This window comes from Haliaeetus leucocephalus, unplaced genomic scaffold (genome assembly GCF_000737465.1).
Source record: "Haliaeetus leucocephalus isolate CR32 unplaced genomic scaffold, Haliaeetus_leucocephalus-4.0 Scaffold536, whole genome shotgun sequence".
Taxonomy (NCBI): Eukaryota; Metazoa; Chordata; class Aves; order Accipitriformes; family Accipitridae; genus Haliaeetus; species Haliaeetus leucocephalus.
This window is the reverse complement of record NW_010972972.1, coordinates 6,995,981-7,008,063: the sequence shown is the minus strand read 5'-3', so window position 1 is coordinate 7,008,063 and position 12,083 is coordinate 6,995,981. Positions and strand designations below refer to the sequence as shown.

Below are 12,083 nucleotides of genomic sequence, written 5' to 3'. Positions count from 1 at the left end.
AGGGGACCAGGGGTCTGCGAGGTGTTGGGGTGCCTGGAGCACGGGGGGGGCAGAGGGGATGCTCTGTCCTGGGGGGGACAGGCTGGCACCCCCCGGGGAGCATGGCCCTGTGTGGAGCCCGGCTGCAGTGGGCTCAGCCCTGGGACCCCCTGGTCCTCGTGGGGTGCAGCCCTGGCGCACGCGGTTACGGCCAGCGCAGCCCCCCCTTTGCCCCGGCACGCCGGCCGGCGGGGTCTTGCTCGACGGCTGGGTGCCAGGGTCTGGCTCGTGGCCGGTCGACGTGACATACCCGGTGTGCAGCCGGTGCACCCCAGCACCAGGCGTGATCCCGTGTTGCCGTCACATGTGGGACTGGGCTGGGCACCGGGGACTCGTTTCCGACTTCGCCTGTTAATTTATATCTGCTGCATCCTCCCCATCCTCCCCCACACCTCTCGAAAACCAACATTAAAAATAGGACCCAATTAAAAAGGAAGCCGGCCTCCGCTCCACCCCTGCGCGGGGCAATACTGGAGCAAAACCAGAGCCAGGGCCGGCTCCGGCAATGGGGGGGACGCGCGGTGGGGGCCGATCATGGGGGCAAAGCCCCTCGCAGGGGGTTTTTTAGGTCTTTTGCCTGTCGGAGGTACTGCCAGAGACTCGGTGGCGGGGGGGCTGCGAGAAGAAATGGCTCCATAGGGGAGCGAAGGATGCTCCAGAGCGTGGCCGGGTGTCGGAGGAGCTGCGTGCCGGGGGGCTTCGGGCAGAGCTGGGGGCTCAGGTAGGCTGCGGACCATCGGCAGCGCAGGTGGAGGATATGGATCTGCTGGGCACCCCAGGGCCGGGCTGGGGGGCTTTCTTGAGGTGCCGTGTTGGTTCTGTCCCACCGCTGGCTGGGGAGGACGTGAGGGATCCCTTAAATGCTGCGGGAAGGTCTGCCAGGCTTTGGCTCTGCAGGAATGACCCTCCGGCATTGCTGCCGGTCCCCTGGGGCCTTGGGATATGCAACCCCGTGACCTGGATAAGGCCGTGGCACCCACGGCACCATCATCGTCTTCGGTTGAAGGCTTTGGCAGGGGATCCCATAGGGATGGCTCCGAGCACCCGGCGAGCTGGCATGCTGCGAGCAGAGGGGGATGCAAGCAGCAGGGGCTTTTTTTTTTTGGTGGGGGGTGTCAGACACTGGCCCCGCAGGCTGAACCCCCGCAGAGCATCGTCCCCTAAACGCGGGGCCGAGCCTGGTGCATCGCCCAGCGGGTGCTGCTGAGCCCAGCCCCTCCTTGCACGGGGCACGGCCTCGCGTGGGCGAGGGGCCGAGACCATGGGGCCCGCCCCCCCGTCCCCCGTCCCCCCCCCGTCCCCGGGAGCAGGCAGCCAGCGTGTCCCCGTCCCCGAGCTGCTCTGCGGTATGAAAGGAGCATTGTCCAGCCAGCACAAGTGCAATCCGCCGGGACCGGCTTGCAGCCCCCCCTCGGCTTGGGGAGCGATGTGGGGCAGCCGTGGGATCCTCACGTCTCCCCCCGCGTCCCCAAACCACCCGGCTTCATTTTTTCCCTTTGCCAAGGCCTCGGGAACTGGGTGGGGAGGAAAAAAAACCAACCCAAACCCCTTTTTATTTTTATTTTTTTTTGCGGGGGGAAAGTCCCTACGGTTTTCCCCTCGGCTCCCGTTTCCATGAGGCAGCCAAACCTCCATGCAGGAACAAGCCCAGGCCTGGCAGGGCTGCCGCCATGCCTGGCTGGGGGGGCCCTGCCAGCCCCCGCCCCGGGAAGCACCTCGGCATCCTCGGCGCTGCCAAACAGAGGTACTTGGTGCTCCTCTCACCGCGCTTTCCTCGCTGCTCGGTGGGGTGGGCGATGCCTGGGATGGGGGGGGCTGGGGGTGCAAACGCAGCTTGGGGGGGACGAACGACGGGACACACACACACGACCTCCTCGGCTGTGGTTTCTTTCCCGGGGGGGTCATGCTTCTCCTGCACTTCCCCACGTGCTGCAGGGGCATCGGCTTGCCTGGAGCGTGCGGTGCTGCGGGGGCACCGGGGGGGGGACACGGTGAGCTGTGGTGGGTGCAGAGGAGCTGGGGGGGGCAGGTTGCACCCGTGCTCCAAAAGCGCTCGGCTATGACATGGCTGTGCCCCCCCAGCTGGATGCACCCGCACCCCCAGCACATCCCAGATTAACCCCAGTATACCCCAGCTCGCAGTCCCAGTACTCCCCAGCTCAATTCCAATATGGCCCAGCTCCCCCTCCCAGCAGTCCCCAGCTTATCACCAGTATACCCCAGCTCACCCCCAGCACACTCCAGCTCAACCCCAGTACACCGCAGCTCAATCCCAGTACTCCCCAGCTTGATTCCAGTATACCCCAGCTCATCCCCAGCATAACCCAGCTCAACCCCAGTCTCCTGGGACCCCCGGCTGTGCCGACAACCCCTGTCCCCAGGCCACCCCAGGGAGTCGAGGTGCAGCAATAGCCGTGCCTGCTGGGGTGAGGGACATGACCAGGGACGCCGGGGCGGCACTGGCAGGGCTGGGGCCGGTGATGGAGGGGTGAAGCCCAGGAGAGCGGAACCCCGAGGGCCCGGCTGGCAGATTTGTTTTCTGTTTGAGAACCAGCTCGGCGCGTCCCAATTCACGGCCAAACAACGCCGGCAGCTGCGGCTCTGCCGGGGCAGCCGGGATCCCTGCCAGGATCCCTGCCAGCAGCGCCCGTGCAGTGCCGATCGCCGCCAACAGCTCCCAAACACCGGGCAATGCCGCCGGCGGGTTTCTCTCGCCTTCCTCCTCCTCCTCCTCACCGCGTCGTGGTATGTCTGGCAAGGCCTGAAGAATTGCTCTGGCACAGGCTGCCGGCGCTGCGCGGCTAGAACCGGGACGGTCGCTGCTTCGTCCTCTGGTAACGTCGAGCTGGCTTCTTGCGTCGCCTCGCTGCTGCTGCCGCGTCCCCGGGGCCATCGGGACGATGCTCGGGGGTGCGGGGCTGGGGGCCGTGCCTGCCCGGGGGGGTCCCTCGCTCCGGGGGGAGGTCTGCAGGACTTCGGCACCGCTGCAGGGGCTGCAATTTTAATTTGCAGCGTTCACCCCTAAAAAAACAGCCTTTGAAGGCGCAGGCTGGTGCCGTGCAGCAGACCCGGGTGCTGCGGGTGGGTGGCCGTGCTGGGGCTCGTCAGCAGCTCCCTCCGGGCTGTCCTGGGGTCCCAGGACCGTGTCGGGAGGAAGGCCATGTCTGCGCCGGGGAAAGCCCCTCCGAAAGCTGCCGGTTGTTTTCTGGGGGTGCCCCCCACTGCAGCAGCAGCTACTGGGGCCGAGCTGTTATGGGAAGCAGCCGGGACATCAGGGATGGGGATATTTATAGCAATATTGGACTTTTGCATCCCTCCATACTCCACGTCCCCTGTCCCCCCACCCCGAAAGCGGGTCGTTTGCCACTAGGACCTAGAAAACCCACCAAGGGGGTGAGCCCTGGGTATTTTGGGGGTGTCTGGGAGGAGGCAGGGAGCGATGCTCCCCCATGCCAGTATCTCGTGGCTCTTCTTCTCGGGCAGGGCAGCATGGTTGCCCCATCCCTATTTTTACCACCCCGTGCCACACAGTTGGCGTCCCCCCCCAGGAAATCAAGTCCTGTTCCATCAGCCTGGGAGGGTTGCAGGCACTGTCATCGCGTGCTGGGGGCTTCAGGTGGCTCCAGTGAGTGTCCTGCAGCAGGGACCCCATGGCTGTCAGGGTGTTAGTGCTCCGGGAAATTTTGCAGATGGATGCGAGCTGTTAAATCGTTAAAACGCAGAGCCAGAACCCACCGTAGCAGCAGGTGGAATCTGGCAGGGGGTGGCCCAAGTCGGTGTCTCCCTGCCTGCTCTTCTGCCTGTGGCACGGCACAAACGTCACGCTTCAGGGGAAAAAAAATAGTCTAAAAATAATTTGGGGCTTCCCGCCTGGCTGGGACAGGTTAGAAAGTGCTGCCGTGCCCCCCCCCCATCCCCGGCATGGCCTTCCTCCTCCTCCTGCCCGTGCTGCCAGCTCAGGGTGCGGGCAGGCGATGCTGCCCTAGTTCAGGGCACCCAGGGAGTGGCCGGGACGGCACTTGGACACCCCAAAACTGCAGGTGATGGGGGGGGGCTGGTTGTGCAGAAAGGCTTTTGCAAAGGGGGGAGCGGGTGCATGTGGTTGGGGGGGTCCCTGCGGTAGCATCCACACGCCGCGGCTTGGCTCTGTCCTTGCCAAAGGGCTGCCGGGCGGTGTTGTGGTGGCCAGGGGTGGACGGGAGGTGGCCCCGGCACGGTGGAGGGGGTCTGTGCATGGGGTTGGGGTGCTGCTGCACCCCCATGAGCTGGCTTTTTCCAGGCAGAGGTTTTTGGGTGGCCCTGGGGGTGAGCTGGGTCTGTGCCGCGGGTGCCCGCTGCACCCCGAGGAGGAAGAAGAGGAGGCGGCAGGGCAGCAGGGCCGGCAAAGGGCCCCCCCACCGGCCACAGCCGGAGCGGTCAAGCCCTCCTCCACCAAGAGACTCTCACTTCCCACTTACGGGAAGGCAAAACAGGGACCGACCTGGTTTTGGTGCTGCGCGCTGGGTGCCGTGGATGATCCCCACGGAGGACACTGGTGTCGTGCCCCCCCCCCGGGACCGGTGCTCCACAGGGGCATCCTCGGCTTGCAGCCGGTGTTCGGCACCATCCCGCCATGGCATCGCTGGACCCCCGGAGGTGGGGGACGGCCCCGTGCCCAGTGGGGCTGCTGGGGGGGGCCGTGCATGCGGGGTACAGTTTCCTGACCTATTTTGCAGGCGGCTGCCAGAAAGTGTGTCAGGAGCTGAGAGCATCCCAGGCGGGGCTCAGTGGGCAGGGACATCAGTTGCTGTATGGTTTTGCCCCCTTTCTGCTGGTTTTGCCCCTTTTTTTGCTGGATTTGCAAGGCAGGCGGCGATGCCCCGGGAGGGGATGCCGGGAGCTCGGGTGCCCTCGTTCATGCCGCAGCCCAGGGCACACTTCACCTTCCTGGGTTTTACTTCCAGGGGGAGAAGGGAAACGCAGGCGGGACCTTGGGGAAATGAGGAACCCCTCGTTTCCCTACCCCCTTGTCCCCGACACCCTCCTCATCGCCTTCCTCATAGCCTTCCTCCCGCTGCATGTCGGAGGAGCAGGGGGAAGCGCCCCACAAGCTGCCCCATCCCGAGGAGCGGGGTCGGTGTTGTCTCGGCTCACGGCTTTCTCTCCTGCTGCCCTCTCCTCCCGGTGCCGCTGCCTTCCCTCCAGCACGGCCCAGTTGCTGCACCACTCCTGGGCACCAGGCGTGCACCCCCTCAGCTGCCGTGCGCTCCCAACGCTACCGTGCACACCCCGATCAGCTGTGCACACTCCTCACCACCATGCACACCCTACATCTCCATGCACATCCCACATCTCCGTGCACACCCCTCACCTCCATGCACATCCCACATCTCCATGCACATCCCACATCTCCATGCACACCCTGCATCTCTGTGCACACCCTGCATCTCCGTGCACGCCCCTCACCTCCGTGCACAGCCGCCTTCGGGCAGTTCCCACCACGGGGAGCTTGGCAGCTGGTGGCACCCTTGGAGGAAGGCACGGTGTGTAGGAGCTGTAAAGCAAGCTGAGCAGCCTGCAGCGAGGCTGGGGTACCGTCCCGGCTGCTTAAACATGAAGCACTTTGAGATTTGAATCACTGGCAGCAGGAAGAGGCTCTGAAGAACCTTTTCCACCCCTAGATTTTGATGACTTTGCAAGATTTAACTTGATTTTTGAATGCTGCCCGAGGCCTGGTGTGTTTGAATATTATTTGCATGTTGTATTTACTGGCCTGTGCTCCACGGTGAGATCTTGAAAATGAAACAGCCTCATCTTCCCAAAGTGAGACCTTTGCAGCTGCTGAACTGATGGGACTCTGCCGAGGTGAAGCACTGGAGTAGTTTCGGTGGGAGGTCTGTGGGGTGCGGTGCTGCTGGGAGCCAAGGCTCGGTACGATCCCCGGCCCCTGCTTCTGCTTTTGGGCATTCTCTGCTCGCCGAGGATTTGCGTCGGCAAGTTTCGGTGCGAGGATGTGGCGCTTTCGATTCCCGGCCGAGAGCGGCGGTGGCTGCGGCTGGGCCCAGGCGAGTCGGTCCTGGGCTCCTCGGCCAGGCTGGGTCTGTCCCCGGCTCCCGCAGGGACGCTGGGACATCGGCCCCGTCCTGGATGGCCATGGTCCCGGCTGAGGATCCTTTCTTAATCGAGGCAGAAAGGGGTAAAAATCACCTTGGTGCGAGGCTGGTTGCCCAATGCAGCCAGGGATGTGGGGGCTGGGTAACCCCCTTCCCACTGATGGCCATTCCCATTCCCACAGGTCCCCCCACAACCTGGCTCCATGTCCCCGGTGCCCACCAGGACCCCCGTGGGTGAGGGCTCGCTGCCCTCCCGGGGGGTCCGTGGGGCTCCTGGGGTGGTGGGGACGCGGCAGCCACCCGGCCACTCGTCCCTTCCTTGCTGGTGGCCGGGGCTCGGCTTGTCCTGCTGGCCCCGGGACACCTCATCCTCAGTGCCCCGGTCCCCGCCGCAGTGCCGGGGAGCCGTGCCACGCCGCACGGCTTTCCGGGGACCACCCTCCCCGTTTCTTCCTTCCTCTCTTGCTGAAGGCCCTGCCCCGTCTTGCCGTCAGCCAGGGCTCGTCTGGTACCAGGGTCTGGCTTCCTCCTCTCCCGTGGCGGCTGCAGTCGGCGTTTCTCGGCCGTGCTGAGATACCACGGGTTTTGCCGGGGCCGGAGAGCTCTTGCAGCGCGGTGGCGAGCTGCGAGCGAGGGGCCGTTATTGCAACACGTCCCCCCGCGCACTGGGCTCGTAACGCCCGGCTCGGCTTTTCGGCAAGTTCCCGATTGCCGAGGCGGCGTTTGAGGAAGTCCTCGGGCGGGCAGAGACCCCTCCGTGAGCCTCCGCCGCGCCGGCCGGGGAGCCGGGCATGGGCTGCTGGTACATCGGCCACCTCGCCCATCCGCCTCCCGCAGCTGAGCCAAGGTACCATGCTTTGCCCGCTTTAATTAGCTCTCTTTGATTAACGAGCCCAAAAGCCTGGGAAAGGGGAACGCCAGGGTGTAGGCAGGGTTTGCTTCCCCCGCCTGCCGGGTTGCCAGTGGTGGAGGAGGAATTGGAATGAGACCCATCGAGCGGGTGCTGCACGCCTGACGGGCTCCTGTGCCGGTTTTCCTCCAGCTCGTGGCCACTAGCCCAGGTGCCCTCGAAGGGATGGGCAGGGAAGAGCCATGGGGCAGCCATGGTTCGGCTGCCGGTGCCCAGGGATGGTGCTGCTGCAAGCACAGCTCTGCCACTGATGCACCGACCAGCCCTGGTCAAACCGCTTGATTCCCCAGCACCTCGTTAGGGGTAAAATGATGATTTAGCTGGGTGCTGCAGGGCTGCGAGGGTGCAGGGGGCTGCGCGCAGTCACCTCTGTGGTGGTCAAGGCTTTGCCGGAGCCGGTGAAGGCAGCGTGCTTGGCGGCCACCCCTAATCAGAGACCACTGCCCTTCCCATCCCATACACAGCTTGTTAATCTAATGAGCCTGGCCTTCATTACTGCTGTTCGTGCTCCCGCTGCCTATGGCTGTTTGCCTCTGGTTTGTAGGATGGGAAACCCATGGCCCCGACAGCAGCAGTGGGATAAGGACGGGCATATCCCTGTGGCATGGGGGGCTTGGGGTCTCCTGCCTGTGCCTGCATGTGGCACCCAGAGGTGGGTAACCCTGGAGCAGACCCTTGGGCAGGAAAGCTGTGGTGTATGGCATTGGGCGAACCTGAAATGGAGCGGCTGGTTTGTTGTGGTGCGTGCTGGGGCCACTTGTGCATGCTGGTGGTGCTGCTTGGCAGCCAATGCACTACCCGGCACCGCTGGCAAGCAAAGCCAGGGCAAGGCTTTGGTGTGGGCTGGGATCCCAGGTGGGGTGGCTGCAAAGGGGAGGCCACGGCTGTTTTCTTGCTTGACTCTGCTTCAGAAAAGGAACTGTGGGTGCAGGATGTCCCCCGAGGCTGGGGGCACTGGTGCAGGGATGGGGGTGGATGGGGAGGGGGTCCCTGGTGCCTCAGGGGAGGCTGAGCCCCAGGAGCCCGGCATGATGCTTGGCTCTCCTGGGGCTCACGTGCAGGTGGCCGGGCAAAAAGAGCATCCAAACCCCTCTGCTAGGTTGGGGACATCTGAGTGGGGCTGGTGAGGATGTGGCGGCTGTGGGAGCCCCCCAGAAAAGCTGCCAGCACCCCTGTTTGAGAGCAGAGGGGATGGCCAAGCCCCTCGGTCCAGACTATGGGGGCGATGGGGACCATCCCTGGTCACCCCCAGGTCCTCCATCCCCAGAACGGGGAGACCGAGGGCAGTGCGGGCTTAGGATGGGGCTGGTGGGGTCTGTCCCTGGCTGCTACAAGCCCGCGGTGTGTTTCGGCATCCCGGCTCATCCTCCTGGTTTGCAGGCAGCTGCCCATCCCTGCCCCGGTCCTGGGGGTGGTTTACAGCCCTCGCCTGCCCCTCGTCACGCCGTTCTTACAGCCTTTAAGTCTCTTACAAAACAGCTTCGGCGGCATTGCCTAATCCCGGGGAGGAATGCGGTGGGTAAGCAGGGCGAGGATTTGAGAGCCGAAAGGGGCGGCGGGGACGAGGGCTGGGTGATCCCTCCCGCCCCCCGGTCCCCGACACCCAGCTGGGTTACCGCGGCTCTCCGGGTTGATTTTGTTTCTGGAATTTCCTCGTCTCTTTTTGGACAGAGGTTATAAATGACCAGTGACCGGAGGAGGGAACCCAGTGAGGTCCTGATGAATGATTTACTGGGCGAGGGCGAAGGGCGATGGTGAGCTGCCAGCCTGCTGCACCAGGGACCCGGTGGGTCCCTCGCTGGAGCTTCGTCCCCGTCCCCAGCGAGCAGCGGCGAGGCCCCACGGCCGCCCCGGCACTCCGCCGGCACGTGCCTGGTGCTGGGGTTGTGCCGGTGGCAAGCGGAGGTGAGTGCCCGGCGGGTGCAGCTCTCGCCTCGCAGCAGCACAGGGTCCGTTCCGGGGTAGGGGGGGACGGGGAGAGGTGTCCCACATCAGCTGCGTAGCACAAACCCATCCGCTTCCCACTTGGTGCAAAAGCAGAACCGGTGGTGAAACTGGTGCTGCCGGTGCCACCGCTGCGTACTCTGCTCCTCCCGGCAAGGCTGCACGCTGTGCCCAGGCTGGGGGGGCTCATGGATGTGCACCCACCCCTATGCCACCCCAAATTCCTGGCTGCCGGAGGGGGGTCTGTCCCACCGCGGCTTCCCTGGCCCGGCAGGGCCGGGGCTGCCGTCACCCGTGGCTATGTGCGACGCTCGTGGTGACTCCTTGGCTCCTGCCGGGAGGGGACACGTGTGGGACCCCCCCACTGGTGCCGCCGCCTTTCCCTCAGCTCCTCCGTGGGGTTTTGCCAAGAAGCATGTCGCAGGCAGTGACCGGCTGGGGAAGGAGCCTGCCTGCGCAGGCAGCACCAGACATCCTGTGACAGCGATGTCACCCAGCACTGTCACTTTTCTATTTTTAACAGTAAATGTTTTTTGTTTTTTTCTTTTTAAGCTGCACAGGTGGGAGAGGAAAAGGGCTGGTCTGCGTGTGCGTGGCCCCTCGGTTTTTATGCTGCTTCAGGGATTTTTGTGCTGCTGGTTGGGTTGGCTGAAACCAGGGGGAAGGTCCTGGGTGCTGCTGGTTTCTCTGGTGCAGCCGGCAAGGAGCCCTGGGTGACAGCTAGCCCCGGCGTCCCCGTTGCTCCTTCCTCGGCAGGAGATGGGCGCACGGCTTTTGCAGCCTGAAGCAAAGCCAAGCTGTGCCAGGAGGTGCCGGGGAAGAGGCACCGTGGCTGGACCCCTGTGGCAACGCCGGGATGCCGGTGTCTGGAGGCGTGGGGGCCGCTGTGTGAGCCCTGCTGCCAGCCAGGGCCTCACACCGCTGCGGGGGTCTGCCGGATTTGGCTGTGCCCGGTTAGTGCCGGGAGGACGACCAGCCTTGCCCTGCCGTACACTTTGCTCGCGTTAGGCAGGAGTGGCGGCCGCTTGACCGTCTTCGCTGCTGAAACCGCAAGTGCTGGCTGGAGGGGTCAGAGCTGCCTGAGTCAGAGAAAATGTGACTCTGACAGGCAGATTTCATGATTGGTGTATTTACAGCACCAGGAAATCCTCTGCCTCTTATTTAGCAGATCTAAAAAAGCCTCTGGCAAACCCAAAATAAGATGTGCGCCAGGGTCACCGGCAGTGCCAGGAGGAGCGCAGCCCGTGTGCCAGCACGGCTGGGGTCTGCCTCCTACCTGGGGCTCGTGTGCCTGCCCGGACCCCGGGACCAGGCTGGGAACTGGGGAGTGATGCCGGGGTGGGGGCCCGTGGGGTTCGGTGGGTGTTTGGGTCAGGGTCTCCAGCTGCCCGGGCCGGGACCAGTGGGCAGCGAGGACCGTGTTTGCATGACGAGATCAGGATCTGGCCCCTCTCCTAAAGCCCTGAGCTCGCCCCCAAACCAGATTTAAGACCGACCGAGGACCAGGCAGGCTGTGAGCCAGCGAGAGCTTGTGCTTGCTCTCGTGGGGCTTCGGGAGACAACATTTTGGGACCTGTGGGTTTGATGGGGCTGGGGACGACCCGGGAGAGGGGATGGGGGTTCCTCTCAGCATCCCATTGCCATGCAAAGGCTTTGTCTGGCATTGGTGAGGTGCAGCCTTCTGGATCCGTCCGTCTTTCTCTGTCCCTCCATCTGGGCTTGCTTGGGCAGAGGCTGAGGGCAGGAAGAGCGGGGGGCTCTGGGGGGGTGGCTGTCTGCCCATCTGCAGGAGCTCTGCAGCTATTGATGCATCGCCTCCGCTCCCCATCGATTAGCCCATAATTGCCCGAGCATCCTCTGGGAGATCGCATGCCCTCCTGCGCAGGGTCGGATCCTGACGCTGGTGTAAATGGGGACTGTGGGACGGAGCTGCGTCTGCGGGGGGTGACAGCCCTTGGGGGGGCAGCCAGCCGTTCCCGGTGTGATGCTGCGGCTGGGGAGCGTGCCGGCGCCGCGTGATGCCGTCATCTGGCAAGCCTCGGTGGGGATGGCATCTACATTTAGATGCCTAAATCAGGACCCCCCGGCGTTCCCGGATCCCTGCAGCCCCCTCGGTTCAGGGGAGGTGCCGGTGCCCGAGTGCCGGATCCTGCTGGGGACACAGGGGGGTCGGAGGCGAGGAGGCCCCTCTGAAAACCACGCTGCTGAACTGGGAAATCGTAGTTCTGGGACCCTGGGCTTCAGCTGGTGCATAGTTTGGGACTGATCCTGACCCCCCACTCATCCCCACTTCTCTCCGTCCCCAGGTTCTGATGCCGTCCTGAGCCTTGCCAGGCGCAGGAGATGCACTGAGCGGTGTGAGGTCTCTGCGGCCAGGCCCCCACCATGGAGGACGGGGGGTCTCTGCCCGTGGCCGCCTGGCTGGCGGCCCTCCACCTCGACCAGTATGTGGAGACCTTCCAGCAGAGCGAGCTGTGGACGGTGTGGGACTGCCGGGCGCTGACGGACGAGGTGCTTACCCGCCTCGGCGTGGTGCTGCCTGGCCACCGCCGCCGCATCCTCCTGGGACTCCAGAAAGCCTTTGCCGAGACCACCCTGCCCGCCGGGACCCCTCAACCCCCCGTCAGAAAACCCGTGCCCATGAAACGCCATATCTTCCGCTTGAGCACCGCGGCGGTGCCGGGGCAGCTGGAGCAGCCGGATCCCCCGTGCCTGGCGGTGCCCAGTGGGTCCCCGGTCCTAGAGCCGGAGGGGGGTGCAAACTTCACCCAGCTGCCCCCACCCATCCCACCCAGGGTGGGCTGCCGCCCCCCTGTCAAATTCTCCCCATCGCTAACGAGCGGCAGCCCCGAGCCCCCCCTCGTGCCCCGCAGCCGCCCCCCGGCCCCAGAGCTGCCCGCGCCACCAACTGTGGCTGAGAAGCCCCTGGCCGAAAGCAGGGTGAGACCCCCCCTGCCACCGCTGCCGGCCAAACGTCACCAGCTGGAAGGCAAGTGCCAGTCCCTGAAGACCCCCCCGCCGCCCAGCCGCCCGCCGGTGCTGCCCCCAAGGGCCGTGTCCCAGAGGAGGTAAGGGGGCTGTAGGAGTTGGGGGGGGGG

General features: G+C 64.8%; 2 protein-coding genes across 2 annotated transcripts in view; both read left to right on the top strand.

Moving 5' to 3' along the window:
- The first annotated feature begins 6,732 nt into the window (after positions 1-6,732).
- On the top strand, positions 6,733-12,057 carry LOC104837560 (arf-GAP with Rho-GAP domain, ANK repeat and PH domain-containing protein 1-like). Its single transcript, XM_010576765.1, has 2 exons — positions 6,733-6,978; positions 11,292-12,057. Exon 2 carries the CDS (start codon positions 11,371-11,373, stop codon positions 12,055-12,057), a length of 687 nt encoding a protein of 228 aa, XP_010575067.1. The 5' UTR covers positions 6,733-6,978; positions 11,292-11,370.
- The window catches only part of ARAP1 (ArfGAP with RhoGAP domain, ankyrin repeat and PH domain 1), a 32,528-nt gene continuing 32,321 nt past the window's right edge, over positions 11,877-12,083 (top strand). Inside the window, exon 1 of the mRNA XM_010576671.1 lies at positions 11,877-12,053. The gene's annotated coding sequence lies outside the window, so the exon portion shown is untranslated. The remainder of the gene's footprint in view (positions 12,054-12,083) is intronic.